The 22,699-nt window shown below is 30.0% G+C and overlaps 1 protein-coding gene across 3 annotated transcripts in view; it reads left to right on the top strand.

Annotated features, from left to right (window-relative positions):
• Positions 1–1,134: 1,134 nt before the first annotated feature.
• The window catches only part of ERG (ETS transcription factor ERG), a 130,575-nt gene continuing 109,010 nt past the window's right edge, over positions 1,135–22,699 (top strand). For 2 of the 3 annotated variants that reach the window (XM_074300654.1, XM_074300653.1), the window contains exon 1: positions 1,135–1,276. In XM_074300654.1, the coding sequence (XP_074156755.1) occupies positions 1,259–1,276 (18 nt within the window). In that variant the 5' untranslated portion in view covers positions 1,135–1,258. Of the gene's footprint in view, positions 1,277–1,503; positions 1,646–22,699 lie in introns of those variants that run through there. The other variant, XM_074300655.1, reaches the window with a different exon arrangement.

The raw sequence follows: 22,699 nt of genomic DNA, 5'->3' as shown, positions 1-22,699 counted from the left end.
CATCAAATAAGTTCCTTGATCAATTATTTGTAACTCTTAGCAGACTTTGATTCAGGATTTGACTCTATTGTGTTCTCTTCTGTTACATATTTGGGCCACACCTTTTTACTTGTGTAACTTTCCTGTAGCCTGTCTAGGCAAAATGTTACTGCCAGAGTATGTCATTTCCTGAAAATGAGTAATAAAAATTATGTAGGAAATTCTCTAAGTAATGTGCATGTCTATATTCATTGTCTGAATGTTCGCTGCTATTGTTGTTGTTTTTGTTGTTATTAGGAGAAAGGAAAACAAAAAAGTGACCCTGAACTTATGGATCAAGTTTAGAAAATTTCTTAATTAATCATTTCACATAACATGCAGGCAAAATCCCTTGGGTATCCAAGTTTCTTTGCCTTTGTGACTTTTGCCAAATGACAGTATTCCTACTGGTATTATGTGATTATTATGAACTAAAGAAATTTTGAGTATTGTATTTAGTTTTTTAGTAAAATGGGTAAAAAGACACTTTCTCCCCATTAATTTACTTTGATTCATAAAATTCTAGAATCTTTAAATTTGTACACCTTGAAGGAGAGAAAGTACAAGGGATAATCAAGATGCCTTGGAATTTAGACATTGATCAGAATCTTGAAAATATTCAAAACGCTATTAATAAATATCTTGTGGCTCTGTTAAATGAACTTTACCTGACAGTTTCCTTTCATGAGAAAGTCAAAAGGTCAGGGAACCTTGATTTATTTGATTCCTTATTAATGATGATGTATGAGGTTTGACAAGACAGAGACTGTCAATACCTAGTGATCCTGTTTGGTAGACATATTAAATAAGTGGGTCCCTAGGGATTAGCCTATGTAAAATTGCACAGTACTTGGCCCAGTTGGACCATCACCTGCATCCTGCTTCAGTGGACAATGGTACACACAGTGAACAGCCAATCACACCTGCCCAAGCAGTCAGTCACAAGCAATTGACACTTCTTTTTAATTAGGGAAAAAAAAAAACAAATCTTGGCTGTATGTAGTCAAGAAAAACAACATTGTTTTTAGGGTCTCTTATCTCTCTGCTCCCAAATATCCTGTTTCTTCGAGTCATGTAGCCAGGACCAATAGAAACCTCTTCCTGCCATTGGCTGACTTCATTTCCCAGACTTAGCACAATCTCATCCGCTTTAAACAACCTCATCAAAACTACTTTCTGGTCAGAGAGAAGCAATAATTATTATTATCAATAATTAACGATTAATAAACTTGAATGCACTATGGCCAGCACCATTAAGGTAAGGATTGGTACCTTTTGATTTGACAGGAACTTTTTTCTTGTTGCTCTGCTTTTGATTTCCTTTATCAACATAGATAAGTTAGGATTGGGAAACACCCCCACTGCCACAATAGAGGACAACAAGATTTCCTTTGTACTGCCTAGTAAATTTCCTTTTTCCTACTCCAACCATCCGCAAGGTTTAAAAACTTCAAACTCAGAAAAAAAATAGGATTTTAAAATTAACCACTCAGTACCATGGATTACTTTTGCAAAGCACTATTTTGCAGCATTTTTGAATTTTTATTTTCTTTAACTATCATTTTGTACAACTTGGATATATGTCTGACTAGAAGCTGAACTAACCTGGAAAGGAGTAGCAGGCTGAGTAAAAATAAATGTTCTTATAAATATTTAATTTTGGGATGCTCTTTGATTAACATTCTGATGCTCAACAATGAAAAGCCTTTCAAATAGAATTGAAGGGGCACCTGGCAAGGTGTTATTAATGGAATCTACAGATATTATTTGCTTGATTTTATGAGATCTACATTTTGATGGCTACCTTGTATGAATATACATATATTCTTATACATACATATGCAAAATTTTTGTGATTCAGTGGTACCTACTAAGAACATAGAATATCTTAGTTCATTTTAACAATATATAAGTTTTATTTAGAGCAAAATATTTGTGAGATTTCTAGAAATCTAGAGCTAGATGGCTCTAGCTGATTTTATGACTGGATAAAGCTCCATATTTTCTTTGCATGTATTTCTACAGAGATAATATGTAGATAACCTATGATAGTTGTAAAGATTAAATTCTAAATAAGGTTGAATTCTTAGTAACTATATTAATTTTATGTATCTTGTGAATCAAAAAGCACTGCACATATTGTCATATACATACCTTGGGGCTACGTTTATACTTTTCTGTTATTGACCAACTATCACCATCAAAAAGTAACCAAACTAGGTTAGAAATATTGGAGGTAATTGCATTTATTACATGTTATTAACTTTACTATAAAATGTTGAAATTAAATTTGTGTTTTTTTTAAAGTTATGGTTAATGTTAAAACTCAGAAAAAAGGAAAAGTTTGTCCAGAAATAGGTGTGGAGATAAAAAAAGAAAAAAAATTCTTTTTAGTTAGTTCTTATTGTAATCTGTAGGAATTGCACATTATAGTGGAATTTTTTCTAACACTATTCCTGGGTAATAACAGAAACATTCATTTTTTTTCCTGCCATATTCTAGTTTTTAAATATATGTTATATTTTATATGTTACATTTTGTCTCAGGCAAACATGATATAATTCATGGCATTTAAAACTCCATGAACCAGTGAGCTGTGAACTGTCATATTATTGAGACTTGTACTGGTTTAATGTACATAGGTCATCAGCTACTAAAACTTCCATGCAATTTGTCAAAAACAACGGAGTTTTGGAAAAACAAACATGTTTTGATATATTGTCATTTTTATTTTTCAAAGACAAGAAAAGTTAAACTGTACATATTAAAATATTCTCTTTTCTTTCCATTTACACAATGGGGAATAGTTATATTTCATAGAAATAAACATTTTAATACTTCAGTGGACCTGTAATTTCATTAAAGTGGGTGCCTTCTCAAAGGTACTGCTTTCAAGCTATCCATGACTTCTTTTTATTTAGAATTCTTGCTTGTTCTCCTGTAAATCTTTTCTATATAGGATCTATCATATTTATTCTACCATACATTATTCTTTGGAAATCTTGAAATATTTTGTATGTTGATGAATCATGAAGCAGAACTTGGCACAAAACTATACAAACATGTATGCAATAGGGCATCTATCAAGACTACTGATATGTAGGTCCCTTATTTGAGTGATGAGCTTTGCAAAAAGGGTGATACAACTGTATCATCTTTTTATTGTACATTTAAATATGTGCTTTTTGAAGTTAAAATATTTTCAATATTGTTAATAAACATATTTCTTACAAGTGTTTTGCATCTTAATGGAATGGTATATTGTTAATATGTTATTCATAAAATGTTTATGCATTATATCTTTGTATGTTAACATGATTTATATGAATGTTTAAAAACTACTATTGGGGGTTTTAATGAATGAATCAATACTTATCATATGATCAAATGAAATAGCTGGAATTTTATTGATTAGTACTTTTAATGCAAGTATTTATTAAATTTCCTGAGTAACGAGATGATATCACAAACATATAGCAGGAAAAATATCTTGAAGTGATATCTTCAAATTTATTTATATTAGCTAAAATTAGTAAGGGTGAAATTATAGATGTTTATTAAGATGGGAAATATAGTCTCAATTATCTCAAGATAATATCTGGTCTCAAATGTGTGCTATTTCTTTTTGGTATAGGAAATAAACCAATAGTTTGATTAAACTTAAAATTTATGATAGAATTTGGTTTCTGTGCTTCAATATTATATTTTGTAATTAATATTTTAATGTACTTTTGGGTACTCCTTGTTGAAGAATTAAGAATCGACATATCCTATTATATGTATAACAGTTTTTTCTCCCTCTTTCCTTCTCTTCTACTTTGGTAATTTGAAACTAGCAATAAAGTTCATACAACAGAAGAAATGTAGTTTTAAATTTAAACTGAATGTTATTGCTCTTTTATATATGAATGTATTTGGCTTTGAAAATTAGATTAAAAAATTTTTTATGGTTGTAAGCCACAAAAAATGATGATGCTTATGAGTTAGGCTGTTTCTGTATTATCTGGTTATATTGAAGAATGCTTTACATAAAACTCATTATAGGTTGCTTACAAATTTCAGGAAACCTGGATACTTGACTTAAAATTAAAAAATTAACATACAGATAACTTGATTGAGAGAAAGCCATATGCTTGATTTATATAGTTCTAACAAAGATTTATTTCATGATCTAGAGACACATATACACTTTAGTTACTTCATTTTAAAATGTAAATGTTGGTATTTTCCTATATCACAAAAATATTTATAAAAGGATGCCAATTATAACACAATATTTAAATGAAGAACAGCTACATTCCACCCTCATTAATAGAGAGTGCTGAAATTCATTGAAAAAACAAGATCGAAAACACAGCATCACTCTTTTAATTGCTTCCTAAATTTTTTTTTTAGATATTTCTTTGAGATGCTAGTACAACTATTAGGGACTTAACTGATACTTAAATATATTTCCTGATTTTGTAAGTTCTTAAATGGTTATTATTTTGAATTTAGACATCAATAAACATGGACATTTGGATGTGCAACAAACATAAAAAGAGAACATTATATGAAATCATGAATCTTCATTACATATAGCATGATTATTTTGAATTATATAATAAACTCAGTCTCATAGTTCAAAAGTTGTCCTTCTTATTTTTTCCTCTCTGAAACTTCTGTTCTCTTCTGTGAATTTGTAAAATACTTTGTTTGCACTTTTTGCTTTTTTCTTCTTAATTTAGCAAATTCAAAATAATAGGAATTCCAATATAATATAAAAAGAGGATTCTATATGAAATTGTAGATATTACATACAATTTGATTTTCTGTTTAAGTACGTAAGTTCAGCCTTTCAAAAATTTTTTTCTCTATCTCTGTCTCTGTTTCTGTCTCTCAATCCCTCCCTCTCTAACTTTCTCTCTCTTCCTCTTTCTTTCTTCCCTTCTCTTGACTTTTCTTCTTCCCTATTTCTCTTCTCTCTCTTCCTCTCTGCATCTTATTGTTGGGATAAGAGAGAAAAACAAAGCCCTTGTAACAATTGTGTATAACTGTGCAAAATAAATTGTCTCATTGGTTGCTGGTTGTATTAATCATTCTTGTTTTTCAGACTCATTTTTCTTTGTAATGTAGTTATTGTATAAATTGTTCTCTAAACTCTCATCACTTATCTGTATCAGTTTATATAGGTGAAAATCTTTCCAGTTTCCTCTAAAGTGCAGTAGTATTCCATCTATATTAATAGATCATAATTTGTTAAGCCATTCCCCTATGGATACTCCATTAGTCTTGGTTCTTTGCTTTTATAAAATGTGCTTCTATACTTTTGTTTGAATCCTTTTCTGTTTCCTTTGTTCTTTTTTTCTGAAGTGATTCATGCCTATTATTATGCTTTCCAGAGCTTTTTGAAAAAACAAAAATCAATGTTAGAGTTGTCAAATTTTGTCAAATTTGTCAAAATTTTATCTGTTTATACCACCCATTTATACCATTATTTCTGTTATCATTATTATGTTATATTTATGATTTTCCTTATATTTAACCATGCTTATATACATGAGATTAATTCATTCTTCCTTCATGTTTTTTTTTTTCCTGAAATCTATCTTATTTAACATTTTGTGTTAAGAATACTGGTTTATAGTTTTCTTTATTTTTTCTTCCTCTGATTTAGATATTGAGACCATGATTGTATCATAGTATTTCAAAGACTCACTTTTATTAATTTGACAAATAGTTTATTTAATAATTGCTCTCTGAATTTTTGATAACATTTCTATGCCATTTCATTTGATCCTCAATCTCTTTTTCTTTGGGAGTTCAGTTATAGTGTGTGTGTGTGTGTGTGTGTGTGTGTGTGTGTGTGTGTGTGTGTGTGTGTATCTATATCTATATATAAAGGTAGATTATAGATATCTTTTCTGATACTAGCTTAAATAATATATTTTTTCTCCTTTTATTTCAGCTGTTCTTTTAATTCTTGTAGTAAAGCTATTTTTTTCTTCCTTTGAAGTTCTATTTATAGTTGTGGAGCTTTTCTATGACTCATAAATATTCATTCTGTTAGTGTTTTTTTATTTATTAGTATTTACCATTTTTGATTTAGTTCTTGATTTCATTGCCAATGTGAACTCCCTCCTGCCTTCTTAAATGCTGGTTCCTGTTTGGTTTTGAATTTGATTTTTGGGCTTTTGCCACTAGGATCTACCTTTACTCATGTGTCTGTGCTAAGAGTGCTGAAAGGCACCAAAGGCATCAATGTTCTTATTCAAAATTGTGGTTCTTAGCTATTCCTTGGCATTTCCAGTCAGGATATTGTTCTAAGCTTCTAGCTTGCTCCCCTAAATTTGTTCTCACTTTCTACTCTGGATCCTTCTTCCAGTGCCCACAGATTCTGTGATCTTTTTTTTTTTTTTTTTAAGAAAGATCAATTACGGACTTTATGAAGGAATTTTTCTTTTTCTTTTTGAGTTTTTTGATTCTTAACCAAAAATCTGATGGATGGATAGGTGGATTGATTGATGAGTAATTTCTGATAATTGATATTAAGTAATTAGAAATAGCATTCACTTCTTTTTGAGATTATTAATTTGTTGGTTTATGGTACATACATAACGTTTTGTATTCAGATAGAAAATGAGTAAATGCTGAAATGTAAGCTTACAATGAAGAAAAACTAATTGCTTATAGGATTTTGGTGAAAATGAAAAAGGAATTTGAATGGATAATTGCAATGTTTATACATTGCTTCATAGAGTAAATTAAATATAAATTCTTCCACTTCACTTTCTTTTCCAATAATTTCTTAATAATAAAAATAATATTAAATATAAAACCCACTCTTTCAGATAGTTTTAATCTTATGTCTTTAGATGTAAAGGTGTAATTTATCTTTTTTGAATTAAAATCTTTCCCATACATAATTTATAAATGAAAATTGCTTATTGATTTCCCTTATAGATACTTTCTTAATTTAATCCACATATATGGGAATATATATATCTGATTAGTCTTTTTTGGCCCATGTTTTAAGGAATTGCAAATTTGAAGGCAAAATTGGGAATAACTTGGTTTGTGAAGGTCCTAGATTTCTAAAAAAAGGAAATGGCTTCTCTGAGATATTTCCTTCACTATTTACAATACAATATTCACTATTTTATGATGTTTATTATCAGCAAAATTAAAGAATTGTAAAAGGAAAATAAAATGTTAATGTATTTGGAATAAACCTTACTGGATAGCCTAAATCTGAATATGGAACACTATTCTAGGATTCACTCTGTGGATTCAAAATCCAAAAGAAAACATAAGCTTTTTTGATATGAATATGTTGGAAGTTATTCTGGGTAGATATTCCCAAATTGGTAGATACACTGAGGTGGGAATTAATAGCCAAATCAAAATCTTGAATAGTTGGATTCATGATTCCAATAAGGCATCTGTTAGCTATGTCACTGAAATATGGCACTATTCATTAATCACTATATACTAAATACTGTAGGGTTAAAAGAATATGGCATAATCTTTACCCTTGCGGAATTGATTTTATAGTATGGGAGAGATTATATGTATAAATAAAATATAAGAAAGATATCTTATAAAAGTACAATTAGAAACTTACAAAATGTTCACTTTGAGAAATACTTTCAGAAAGTGAGATATATGTTGCAGTATAAAGTCACAGAATACTTTCAGGTACATAGGGGAATGTCTAGCATAATTTTTAGAAATAACTTTTCATACTTGAAAATCATTGCTAAATCAGTAAAAAACAAATACAAAATAATCCCTAGTCTTATGTGGCACTCTTCCAATTCTGCAGTAACTGAGGAAAAGGAATAAGAAACAGGAAGAGTGATAACAATCATATAATAATTACCAAACCCTGAAAAAAATGCTTTTTTTTGATATTTGTTATTGAACAAATTTTCTAAATCCTTATGAAAGATATTAGTTCTTGCCTTTTTACAGTAATCCTTCCTACCAATTTCATTCATCGTTTAAACACACACATAAATGTTTATTTTTAGAAGGTAAACATATCTATTTAGAAAAGATATATTTAGATCAATAATATATAAATAATACATATATATTTATGATATAAATATATTAAAGAAATGTGCAAATTATATGTATATGTGTATATGTATATGTGTATATACATGCTTTATACCATTCTGGTAATCTTAAGATGAACATTTCCTTAAGGTAAAAAAAAAAATTCCTCATGGATACAGAGAATAAGTAGGACTGGGGAATCTGAGTATAGATTTCTTTCCCCAATCCTTTTGATTTTTTTCTCTAAACAGTGCCAGTCATTTAATCATTAAGCATTTGCCAAGTGCTTATTAAATGCCAGGTGATGTGCTGAACACTAGGAATAAAAAAGAAAGGCAAAACCAATCCCTGAATTCAAGAAGGTAACATTCTAATGAGCTATACAAAATGTAAAGAACTAGGTATATTTAAAATACTTATAAAATTTATATATTTATTAAAAATTATAAAAAATATATTTATAAATTAAAAAATTTATATACACATATATACTTATATGCATATATATACTATATATAGTATAGTGAATTATAAATATAGTAGATTTGTTAGAAATATGGTAGATATGGTTATGAACACAGTGGTGAGGTAACCTGAATGTGCAAGGATCAAAGGGACTTAGATATATATATATGTCTTTCTTAAAGAAACTAGGATTTGAACTTAGATTTGTAAGGAGGCAGGAAAACTAAGAAATGAAGGTAAGGGAGTAGAGTGTGAAAAGGGTTCTAAGTATAAAAAATGATCCAAGTTATAAAGAATTTAATTGCCACATGGAAAAATTATTATTTGATCGTGGAAATAACAGGGAGCCACTGTGATTCAGTGAGCATGGGGTAGATAGACATGATCAGATCTAATAACCTTGCCAACTGAGCTGAAGATTGATCCGAATGGAAAGAGACATCAGAAAGAGTAACCAAATAGAATATTGTTGCAATCAATAGTCCAGGTGAAAGATGATGAGAATCTACTAAATTTGTGGCTGGGTTAGTGGAGAGAAGGAAATATATCTAAGGATCTTTTGGAGTTAGAAACCATATTTGGCAAGGGATTGAATATGTGGTGTTGAAGAGGGTAGAGGGAGTCAATAATGACACAGACATTGTGAACCTGGATGACCGGGTGATGCTTTTGACAGTAATAGGGAAGTTCAGAAGAATGAAGAGTCAAGTCAATAATCAAGACAAAAAACATTTATTAAGATCTTTGTTGTAGTTGAGTCACTTTTTAGTCATGTCTGATTCTTCATACCCTCATATGGGATTTTTTTTGGCAAATGGAGTGATTTGTCATTTCCTTCTCCCACTCCTTTTTTTAGATGAGGAAATTGAGGCAAATAGAATTAAATAATTTGCCTAAATTCATACAGCTAATAAGTGTCTAAGCTCAAATTCAAACTCAGGGCTTTTTGAATCTAGATCCAGTGCTTGGTCCACTGTGCCAATTACTGCACTTTTAAGTATCTACTATGTATGAAACACTTTATTAAATGCTGAGAATAAAAAAAAAAAAAGGTCAATTTTCCCTTGCCCTTCCAAAAAAAAAATCCCAACAAAACCTAATCAAAAGATAATATGCAAACAACTATATAAAAATAGGATATATACAGATAAATTTGGGGTAATCCCAAATGAAAGCTATGATGATTAAAGAGAAGGGAAAGGCTTCTTGTGGAGGGAGGCACTTTAGTAGATACCTGAAGAAAGCTAGGAAAGCAGCGATCAGGAGGGAGTTCCAAGCATGACAATAGCCAATGAAAATGCCCAGAGATGAGACATTGAATGTCATTCATAAGAACAACAGAATGTCCATTGTTATTAGATCTTAGCATATATAGAGGAAACTAAAGCATAAGAAATCTGGAAAAGTATGAAGAGTTAGGTTATGAAGGACTTTAAAAGCTAAATACTGAGAGGAATAGGAAAATGCTGGAGTTGATTGGATTTGGGAGTAGGGTATGTGACATCATCAAAATGTATATTAGGAAAATTACAGTTGAGTGGGGGATAGAATAGAGTAGGAAGAAAATTGAAGTGGGGAAACTAAATATAAATATAAAACTTATTGCAATAATGCAGACATGAGGTGATAAAAGCCTGCATTAGGGTTATGACACAATCAGAAGTGAGAGGAAAGTAAGAGAATCAAGGATGACACCTAGGTTACAATCATAGGTGACTGGAAGGATGGTGGTGTTCTTGACAATAATAGAGTATTGAAAGAGATGAGAGGGTTCGGGGGAGTGGAGCAGATAATGAATTCAATAATGGACATGCTGAATGAATTTAAAGTGAATTTAAGATAAGGCATCTAGTTCAAGGTATTAAAAATGCAATCAGGGATGCTAACTTGGAGATTAGGAGAGAAGTTAGATATATTTCAGAATCATCTGAATGCATATGATAACTGAATCCATGTAAGCTGGAATCTAAGGATTTGAGAAAATCAAAGGAATTTTATTTTGGACATTATTTGCCTTTCTGTAGAGAAGAGGAAAGAAGGAAGGTGAGAAATAGGGAAGAAAGAAACAAAAGGAAGGAAAAAAGGAAGGAAGAAAGGAAAAAAGGAAAGAAGGGAGAAAGGAAGAAGGATAATTCATTTTCTCTTTCAATTTCAGTCTAATGTGTATTCAAATGCAATTATAGGTTTGACTGTTTTGAAATTTGGCAGGATTACTTATAATTTTAAAAATAATTTTTATGTGATCGCATCATGCTGTCAAGCTAGATTCAATTATTCAGTTTGCTCTTTAACATAAGAAAAGCAATTCCTAGTCAGATGTGAGCTCTTTACCTCATTTACCAAACTCACTTGAAGAAAAGAAAATACATTTCATCTGGTTCATGAGAAAGACAAAAGAAATAAGATGTCAAGACAGAGATATAGTAAAAATAATGAAATTATATTTCATAACATATTGAGTGTAACTACTTCCAGAGTCAAAGTTTATTGAATTTTGACCAATGATATTGATATTGATCTTAAAGACACATTGGCTGCCACTGTTTATTCAAATGGCCATCAAAGTATCACTGATTTTTAAATGGATTGTGAATCAGAAAGATGGGTATTATTCAAAAACAAGTCTCCTTCTCATGTCCACAACTCTCCAAACTCTAAGACATCAAGTAACAGGAGAACCCTACCTACAAATTCTGGTGCATATAGAAATAGGGATTGGTCACCTTATTGTACATTAATTTCTAAAATAATTTCCAACTTCCAATTCTCTCTTTCCCTGTAGCCCTTCTCCCAATCAAGAAAATAAGCAATATAATTCCCATTATACATGTGAAGTCATGTAAAACATCTTCATATTAGCCACTAAAAACACCCAAAAATCCCCAAGAAAAATAAAATGAAAAATTATGCCTCAATCTATTCTCACAATTCATAAGTTTTTTCTCTGGAGGTGAATAGTATTTTTCTTCATGAGTCTTTCAGAATTATAGTGAATCATTCTTATTGATCAGAGTTACTGTCTTTCACAATTGATTGCCATTAAAATATTGTTGCTATAGTATACAATGTTCCATTGGTTCTGCTCACTTCATTTTATAATTTCCCAGCTTTTTCTTTTTTTCCCCCCTGAGGCTGGGGTTAAGTGACTTGCCCAGGGTTACACAGCTAGGAAGTGTTAAGTGTCTGAGACTAGCTTTGAACTCAGGTCCTCCTGAATTCAAAGCTGGTGCTCTATCTACTGCGCCATCTAGCTGCCCCTACTATTGCTTTTACAGATGAATTTTGTCATTTTTATTATATTGATTTAACTCCACATGAGCAATTAATATGTCTCTACTTGTTTAGATCTGTATTTTTGTGAAGATGATTTTGTAATTTTGTTCATATAGATTCTATGTGTTTTGATAGGTAGACTCCTCAATATCTTATCCTTTCTGAAGCTATTTTAAAAGGAATTTTTTTACTATCTCTTCCTGCTGGGTTTGGTTGGTGATATTAAAAAATGTTGATGATTTGTATGGATTTATTTTCTATTTTTGCAGGTTGGCTAAAGTTGTTAATTTTGATGAGTTTTTTTAAATTGATTCTCTAGGCTTCTTTAAATATAACATCATGTCATCTTTAAAAAATGATAGTTTTGTTTCCTCATCATCTATTTATTTCAATTTTTCTTCTCTTATTGTTATAATTAACATTAATAGTAGAATGACAAATAATCTTGATACAATTGGAAAGGCTTCTAGTTTGTCCCCATTGTATAATATTTGGTCTTTTTAAAATTATTTTGATACTGCTTATCATTTTGAGGAAAGTTCCATTTATCCCTATCCTTTTTTATGTTTTTAAAAAGAATGGATGCTATGTTTTATCATAATTTTTTTGTATCTATTGATATAATCATATTATTTTTGTTGTTTTTGTTATTGATGTGGTCAATAATATTTGCCTTAAAATGAGAATTGTTTCACTTACACTTTCTGTGCAATTGATAATGCTAAAGAATGACCTAGAGCTCTGAGAAGTTGACTTCCCCATGCTCACATGGCAGGATTTGAAACTGTATTTCTGGCTTCAAAGTTGATTCTTTATTCTCTTTAGCACCCTATTGATTGTATGTATTACCCATACAAATTAAAGATGACTCACCAATAAGTCAAAAACTTTTTGTTGAAGTAGCTCAGCAGAATTCTCTAAATATTAATATTTTATGTCTCAAAGTAATCTATGTTTTATAAAGTCTGTGTACCAAATTAACATGAATTTATTATGTTTCATTCCCTAATTAAAAAAACACTCTCTAAAATTACTAGGGTTTTTTTTTTGCATGTATGTACTTTATTTATTTTTATTTATCTCAATTTTATTCTTCCAATTACACATAAAGATAGCTTTCAAAATTCATTTTTTTGTAAGATTTTAATGTTCCACATTTTTCTGACTTCCTCCCTTGCCTCCCACTCCTTAAGTTAGGAAGAAATCTGAAATAGGTTAAACACGTACAATCCTTTTAAACATATATTTGTCATATTATGCAAGAAAAATCAGACCAAAAGAGAAAAACTATGAAAAAGGAAAAAAATAAGCAAACAAGTAAACAAACAAAAAAATATGAAAATATTATGCTGTCATCTACATTTAGTCTCCATAATTTTTCCTCTCTAGGTTCTAATGGTATTTTCCATCCCAAGTGTATTGGATTTGTCTTGAATTATTGTATTGTTGAGAAGAGATACATTCATTATTGTTGATCATCACATGATCTTGTTACTGTGCACAATGTTCTTTTGGTTCTGCTCACTTCATTTAGCATCGGTTCATATAAGTCTTTCCAGGCTTTTCTGATATCAACTTTCTCATTATTTCTTATAGAAAAATAGTATTCCATTACATTCATATACCATAATTTATTCCACCATTACCTACTTGATGGGCAGACACTCAATTTCCAATTTCTTGTTACTACAAAAAGAGCTGTTATAAACATTTCCCTTTTTTTAAAATGATTTTTAAAAAGATGCAGACCTAGGAGTGACACTACTGGATCAAAGGGAATGTACAATTGATAGCCCTTTGGGCATAGTTGCAAATTGCTCACTAGAATGGTTGAATCATTTCATAACTCCACTAACAATACATTAGTATTTCAGTTTTTCCACATCCCCTCCAATATTTATCACTATTTTATCCTATCATCTTATTCAATCTGAGAAGTATGAAATAGCACCTCAGAGTTGTCTTAATTTGCATTTCTTTAATCTGTAGTGATTAGAGCATTTTTTTTTATATGAGTATAAATGGCTTTAATTTCTTCATCTGAAAATTGTCTATAGTCATTTCTTAACCACCAAATTTGATGGTCTTTTCTTAGTCTTCATCCTTTACTTTGCAGATTCATTTTACACCACTGATTGACTTTTCCTCCTACTTTCCTCTCTGGATTTTCATAACATTACCCTTGCTTGATCCATCCCCTACCTGTTTAACTCTTCCTATAAGTTTTCTTTGATAGCTCATCATCCTTATAAAACATTTTAAAATCTCAAATCTATATATTAATTCCTAACCTTTTCCATGAATTTCAATCACACATTACTAGTTGCTTTAGATGATTTGAACTTGATGTGTCAGAAATATTCAAAATTGAAGTCATTATTTTCATCTTCAAATCCGTTTTTTGAATAAAAAGTAATCAGCCTTCTAGTCTTCAATGTTTGTAATATTCATCTTATCCTGGCCTTCTCACTCTCTCTTACACCATATAAAATCAGCTGCCAAAATGTGTATATATAGATATATGATATCCCCTTTACAATGTAATCTCTTTGAAAATGGAAGTTGGTTTACTTATTGCTTTTGTAACCCTGCCGTTTTACAGTGTCCAGCACATAATAGGAATTTAATAAATAGTTCTTGACTTTGTATCCTGGATCTTTTATGGTTATTCCCTTGGGTTTTAAAATAAAGCATTATGCCATTAGAAAATTTAGTTTTATCTTCTCTTTGCTTGAATTTATACTTTTGATTTTTTTGTCTTATTGTGATTACTGGTGTTTTTTAGAACTATATCAAATAATAATTGAGATAGTGGGCATGCATGTACTGCCTCCAAAAGTGTGGGATTGCTGGACTTGTGGATCCACAGAACGTCTTCTCTTTGACTCAATCCAGACTGCCATCCCAACTCAATATCTCAGTTTAGACTGCTCTTCAGACTCAATGCTGCCTTCTTTTATCATTAAAGAGAATGGGCTTGTGAGAACTACAGCCAATGAACTTGCTCCTTTTAAAGGTGTAAACTCCTTTAAATGTGTAAACTCCTTTTCAGAAGTCTAAAGGTATAAACTCCTTTTAATGGTTTGAACTAAAGATTCATGAACTAGAGAATTGTTAAGTACCGACTTAGCACTTAGTAAGAAACTAACACATGCCTGTTTTCTTTATTTCACCATATTTTGAGAAAGCTTCTGTTATAATGCCATTGCATGTGATTATAGATGTTTTTAAGATATTAAAATCCCTCTATGTTTATATTTTTTGTAGTATTTTAAAAAATAAGTGTATATTATATTTTGTCAAATATTTTTCTGCATCCATTGAAATAATAGTGATTTTGAATGTTTTTGTTTTTAATGTGATTAAGTAGATTGATAGTTTTCTTAATGTTGAAACATCTTTGCATCCCTGATTTAAATCCAATTTGATTATAACAAGTGATTTCTTGGCTGAACCACTGTAGTGAGGATTTTATTTAAAAATTTGAATTAATATTCATTAATGGTATTTACCTATAGTTCTTTGCTCAATTTGTCCTTGGTTTAGGTATCCTGAATATATGTCTCATCAATGGCTTCTGATAGAGCTCTGTATCAATTTAGAGAATAATTTGTAAGATATTGTTTCTAATTATCTTTAAAAAGTTAGGTAGATTCAATCAGGAACAGAAATTTATTCTTTGGTAGTTTATAGGGAGTACTATTTTCCCCTCTGAGATTAGATTTTAATGGCGCCATTTGGTCTTTTGTATTCTCAATTTTGTTAGTGTATAAATTTCTATAATTGTATAATAGATTCTCATTATTCTTTTAAATTTCTTCTTTATTTTTGTGACTTTGCCTTGTTCTTTTGTTATATTGTTTCTTTTATTTTCTCTCCTTTTCTTTTTAATCAATTAGGGTAAAGGAGTATCAATTTTGTTAAGACTTTCCATAAGATGAATGTTTAGTTTTAATTATAATTTCTGTAGTTTGTAGTTTCCAATTTTTATTTTTTCTCTAATTTTATTTTTTCATTTAATTTTTAAAACATTTTCAACATTTAAAAAATATCTTGAGTTTCATTTTTTTTTCTTTCCTTATTCTTTTCCTTCTGCTTGAGAAGGCACAATAGTATTCCATTACAGTGATATATCACACTTTGTTAAGCCATTCCCCAAGTGAATAGCATCCCCTCAATTTCCAAATGTTTTGCCACTACAAAAGGAGCTATTATAAATATTTTTGTACATATAGATCCTTTCTCCTTTTCTTTGATCTCTTTGGGATACTGACTTGTAATGGTATTGATGGATCAAAGGACATGCACAGTTTTATAACCCTTTGGACATAGTTCAATTTGCTTATCAGAACGATTAGATCAGTTTACAATTCCACCATCTCCTTTAATTTTCAATCGTTCATCTTTTGTGGTTGTTTTGGACTTTAATTTGTAAACTTTCTAATTTTTAATGCATGTTTTATTCATTAATCCACTCTTTTCCACTTTGTTATTCTATTTAGACATATAATTTCTCTTCCAAACTATTTTATTTTCATCTCAGAAATTTCTTTGTTTATAATTTTCTTTCACATAATTTAAAATTGTTTTTGTGATTTCTTATATTACCCATTAATAATTTAGGATTTCATTCCTAAGACTTCATTTGGGACTATGAATTTTTTTTTTTTGTGCTTCCTGAACTGATTGCTTTTTGTTTTGTTGTGGCCCATAAATGACATATTCATTATTTAAATTTTTGCATTAATCTGCAATATTTCTGGAATCTAGTACACAGCCAAATCCTGTAAACATTCCACATGGTACTGATAAACAAACATTCTTTATTGGCTCTATTTAATGGATGTAATAAGTACCTTTTGCTTGTGTTTTTCAAAAAAATTGCTAAATTTTATGTCTGTAATTGAGAGGGGACAAGAAAGTCTCTTGCTAATATTGGATTTGTTATTGTTCATTTATTCAGTCATCTCTGACCCTTCATGAGCCCATATAAGATTTTCTTGGCAAAGATAATGGAATAGTTTGTTATTTCCTTTGCTAGCTCACTTTTACAGATAAGGAATCAGAAACAAAATGAAGATGATTTGCTCAAGATAAGAAAGATAGTAAATGTCTGAGACTGAATTTGAACTCAGGTCTTCCTGACTTTAGATCTGGCATTGTATCTATTGAACTACCCAGCAGTATTATTCTATTCTTTTGTATTTTAATTAATTTTTTTATGACTTTAAATGCTAAGATACTTAGAGCAAAGAAGTTTAGTATTGATATTGATCTGCTGTTTATGCTTTTTTGAGCACAATATCATTTCTTCATTTCTCCTGCTTTATAGTTTATTTTTTATTTTTGCTTTGTCTGATAGTATAATTCTAACTTCTCCTTTTTCTTTTTTGATTCACCTGATGCATAACAGATTTTATTCCAGCCTTTGTTTTCCATTCTATGTATATTATTTATTTTTGATGTATGTTTCTTTTTTTTTTTTTTTTTTAGTTTTTATTTTCCTCAGTTACATGTAAAAACTTTTATTTTGGTTATATATGTACATTAAATTTTTAAAGCATATTTTCTTATGAATCATGTTGGGAAAAACAAATCAGAACAAAAGATCAATTCATAGTTCTTTCTCTGGATGGGAAGGGCATTTTCCATCCAAACTTTATTGGGATTACCTTGGATCACTGAACCACTGAAAAGAACCAAGTCTGTCATAGTTGATTTGATGTATGTTTCTAATGAATAATAGATTGTGGGTTTTTTGTTTCTTATTAATCTGACTTTTTTTTTGTTTGTTTTATTAGGTTGCTTAATTCATCAAAGTTTTGAATGTAAGGTTTAAATTTTGTTCCATTTGCCTCTACTGTGATATTTTTTTCTGAATTCAGGAATTTTGTTGTTGTTTCTCTTTCTCTATAAAGACAGTACTTTGTTTCTCCAGCTAGGTTTGTTTAATTACTTTAAAGCAATCCTGTTCTTTCACCTTATTCTTTCACTAACTCCACTCTGCCCCTACCTTGACCCCATTTTTCATGTTTCTTTATATTAGGAGTTTTATTTCACATATTAATTCCTATTTCCTTTTTAAAATCTAATTAACTAATTCTTCCTCTATTATTTCAATAAGTAAACTACTTTTTTATTCCTACCCCACTTGATCCCCAGCAATTCTTTTCATTTTATTTTGTTTTTTCCCAAAGGGAACTTTGTATAAACTTGACAGCTAGATTGTTCAATACATAGAACACTAAACCTGAAGTTAGAAAGACATGATTTAAAATCCTGCTCCACAGATTTACTAGTTGTATGATACTGGGCAACTTTCAAGAGAACAGGAGACAACTTTGAAAGAATTCATAATGATTACCAAAGCAAAGATGAATCTTTACTACACATGAATAATGATATCTTTTCACTTCTTGTAAAGAACTTCAGAGTAAGCCATACTTTCTCAGACACTGTCATTGTGTTGATTAGTTTTGCTTAAATACATTTTTTTTAAGAAGAGAGAACTTCTACTTTAGTAAGTGGTAATAATATATTTTAAAAGAGCATCAAAAATTCTTTTAATGTAAAAATAACATTGGCATTTTTTACAGGAACAGGAAAGTTGCAAGGAAGAGAGTTTTTTTTTTTTTGAGAATAGTAGTGTGTTCTGTATTGGGAAAATGGAGTTTGGTATGTCTGTGAGACATTCAGGTGAAATGAATAGCTAAATTGGAAAAACAGGATTGGAACTGAAAAGAGAATGAAGGCTGAATTTATGTTATTAGCATTGACTAGTTGAAGCATTGGGACCAGAATTTTCTAAAAAAAAGAGTCCAGAAATGAAAAGAGGTCCTAAGAGAGAACTCAGGTGGTAAATTCATATCTAGGGAATGAGCAATAGATTGTAAAGGATACTGAGAAGAGTCCATCTGACAGTTAAGGGATTGAGAACAGAATAATGTTCTGATATTTTAGGATGGGAGAAGAAGGAAGGAGTGGATGGTTAACAGCATCAAATATTATATACAAGCCAAGAAGCATGAGGCCTGAGAAATAGCATAAAGAATACAAAGATGAAAATAAAATATCCCCTGCTTTCAAGAAGCTAATAGTTTACTGGGTGGATATGACATATATACAGAGAAGTAAGTATAAAATTTCAGGATGCAGAGAGTTCTAATAACTGGGAAAATATGAAAAGGATTCCCATAGGAAATATCATTACTTTTGAATCTTGAAGTAAGAAATTTAAGAGATAAAAGCAAGGAGAGTATATACTTTAGACATTGAAGATAGTCTATACAAAATCAGCAATGGGAGATGAAATGTTAAAGCTGGGGAGTAACTACTAGACCAATCTGTCTGTAATATAAAGACAGAGGGGATGAAGATGAAATACATTTGAAAATCTAGATGTTGACTAGATTTATAGAGTCCTTCAAATACCACACCAAAGAGTTTTGTTTTGTTATGAAGGAAAGAGGAAGTCCCTGAAAATTCTCTAAGAGAGGAATGACATCATCATTCTTGTATTGAAAGGTTGGAGGTGTCATGAAGATAAGCTTTTATAACTGAATTCTTTGTACTTTAGATGCTATAGAAAATAGACATAGAGGCTCAAGCTATTACATCTTTTGATTTACAGTACATGGTGCTATCATTATATAGAACCAAGTTTGAGTCTAATTTTTATATCTGAAGCACGACACATAAAATATCTTGAGGGCTTCTCTTAACCTAGTTCTCAAATTTATTAATTTTTTTTCCTTTTCAACTTAATCTTGTAACTACATGTCAATAAAATAAAATTTAACTATTCCTCCAAAATGCTAGCACTTCCTTTCAGCTCAATCTACTAACCAGTCTTCCTCTGGCAAGCGAGGTTCTAGGAAGGAGGTGGGAGAGTACTTCTATGTTTCAGGTTCTAGGAGTAAACCTTAGGACCTGTGACTTCAAATACTATAGCTTCTGAGCCCCCATCCTATGCTTGTCCCTCAATATAAATAATCAAACTTTGTTAATTATTAAAAGAGGGCACATAGAAAATACAGAAATAAATGGATCTTCCAATAAATAACACAAGTAGCATATAAGCCAAGTCTGAATTATATATAAAGAGATAAATTAGAGAACTTTTGAAAGCAAGATATATATTATCTCCTTTACTATTATTTTGGTATTAGAAATCCTAATTATAGTCATAAGACAAGAAAAAATTGATTGAATAAGAATAGGCAAAGAAAAAAACAACAACAAATATTTCCTTATTGCTTTATTCATAAAATCTAGAAAGAGAATAAAAATTAGTTTAAACAATTATTTAAAGAAAATAGCAATATATAAAATTAAACACATTAATTAACATTAGTGTGTTGCTGACAAAACAAAGTAGGAAAAGAGAATGCAGTTATTTTAAAATTAATTACGATTCCCTTTCTCAAAAGTCAAGCAGAATAAATTTAAACCCTCTTATGCAGAATAGTTTCCTAAAAATATTTTGTCCTCCTAAGTTTTCTTTTCTTCACACAAAATATTATCAATTCATTTAAACTTCATTATATATCTTGATTTTGAGGCCCTTATGATTTATATTTGTTTTGTTATTGATTCACTCAATTATCCTGATAATTTTCTGTTATTGATTCAATCAATTATCCTGATAGTTTTCTTATCCTTTCTGCATTTCTGGTACAAATTCCATCTCATCATGATGTTGGTGATATAGAGCTATAATCTCCTTGCTACAATTTTATTCAAAATTTTTGTGTCCATATTCATTAGGGAAATTGACCTGTAGGGTTCCCCCCCCCCGTTTTTGCTCTTCCTGGTATCAGTATCATATTTGAATCATAAAAGAAATTTGATAGGAAAACGTCACCTATTTTTCCATATTATGTTGGGATTAATTTTTCTTAAATATTTGATAGAATTAGCTTATGAATTCATCTGACCATGGGTTTTTTTCTTAGAGAGTTCTGTTGAAAGCTTATTCAATTTCTTTTTTAAAAATGAGATTATTTAAGTATTCTATTTCCTTTTCTGTTAATCTGGGCATGTTTATGGTAAATATTTATCCATTTCACTTAGATGATAATATTTGTTGGCATGTAATTAGACAAAAGAGCTCCTAATATTTACCTTAATTTCCTTTTCACTAGTAATTCACATCTTTCAATTTTGATACTGGTAATTGTCTTCTTTTCTTTTAAAAATCAAATTAATCATTGGTTTATTCATTTTATTATCATCCTCCAAATAAAACTAGCTTCTAGTTTTATTTGTAAATTCAATGGTTTTCTTGCTTTCAGCTTTTTTTTTAGTTTCTCCCTTAATATTCAGAATTTCCAAATTGTCCTCTAATGAGGATTAAAATTTTTTTTCTAGTTGCATATCCAAATCATTGTCCATCTATTTCATTGGCAAAGGTGTTTAAAGATATACATTTTCTCCTAATTATATTTTTTGCCTCCCACAAATTTTGGTGTGCTGTCTCATTGTCATCATACTCTTTAATGAAATTATGATTGATTCTATGATTTGCTTTTTACCTTATTTATTCTTAATACTTGATTATTTAGTTTCAGATATATATTTTAAATTTATTTATTACTGTCCTTTATTAAATGTAATTTTTATTGCATTATGATCTGGAAAAGACACATTTAACATTTCTGCTTTTCTGCATTTAGTTGTGAAATTTCTGCTCTGTATTGCTGAGAAAAGTGTAGAGTCTTTTCTATTCCCATTCACTTTTATTCACAGAGCTGCCATATTTAACTTTTCTGAAATTCTATTTAAGTTAACTTCTTTCTTGTTTATGTTTTTAGTTAGATTTATCTAATTCTGAAAGAGGAAATTTGAGATTCCTAACTAGTATAGTCCCTTCTTTCCTGTTACCAATTTAACTTCTCTTAAAAAAATTTAGATATACTATATTTAGCACTGATATTACTTCATTATTTATGATACCTTTTTTCAAGATAGTTTCCTTCCTTGTCATTTAATTAGATCAGTTTTTTGCTTTTGCTTTGTTTGAAATCATGATTGCTACCCCTGATTTTTTTTTTTTTAACATCAGCAGAGGCATAATAGATTCTGATCAAACCCTGTATCTTTACTTTGTGTATATCTTTTTACTTCAAGTGTATTTCTTATAAAGAACATATTGCAGGAGTCTGATTTTTAATGTATTTTGCTCTCTGCTTCTGTTTTATGGGTAAGTCCATTCCATTCACATTAAATGTGCATTGCCCTCCATCTTCTTTTTCTCCTATTTATCTTTTCTTCTCTCTTACATGTCATCCTTTCCCTATTCAAAAGTGTTTTATTTGTGGTCCCCAATCTGTTTTCCTTTCTATCAGTCTCCCAATTTCCCTTTTCATCTTTTTTTTACTTCTCTATATGATAAAATAAATTCTATATCCATTTACTTTTCTCCTCCTCCTCCTCCCCCCTCCTATCCTATCCTTCTCCTCCCCCGCCCCCTCCTCCTCCTCCTCCTCTTCCTTCTTCTTCTTCTTCTTTTCCTCCTCCTCCTTCTCCTCCTTCTTTTTCTGTTCTGGTTTTGTTTTATTATTTCTTAATGTTTCATGGAGTGTCTAGCTTCAATTTGCCCAATTCTATTTTTAAGGAATTATCTTTATTTATTTATTTATTTTTGTTGAGACAATTGGGAGGAAGTGACTTGCCCAGTGTCACGCAGCTAGGAAGTATTAAGAATCTGAGATCAGATCTGAACTCAGGTCCTCCTGACTTTAGGGCTGGTGATCAATCTATTGCACCAACTGTCCCAGGAATTATTATTTTTTTTTAATAAAGTTTTGTATCTCTTTTTCCATTTGACCATTTCCATTTTTAAAGAGTTGTTTTCTTAAGTGAATTTTTGTATAACGTTTTTCATATTTTGTGTTCCTTT

Source organism: Sminthopsis crassicaudata, chromosome 3, assembly GCF_048593235.1.
Source record: "Sminthopsis crassicaudata isolate SCR6 chromosome 3, ASM4859323v1, whole genome shotgun sequence".
NCBI classification, from domain to species: domain Eukaryota; kingdom Metazoa; phylum Chordata; class Mammalia; order Dasyuromorphia; family Dasyuridae; genus Sminthopsis; species Sminthopsis crassicaudata.
The sequence above is the reverse complement of the archived record's forward strand: the minus strand, read 5'-3'. Positions and strand labels throughout refer to the sequence as shown.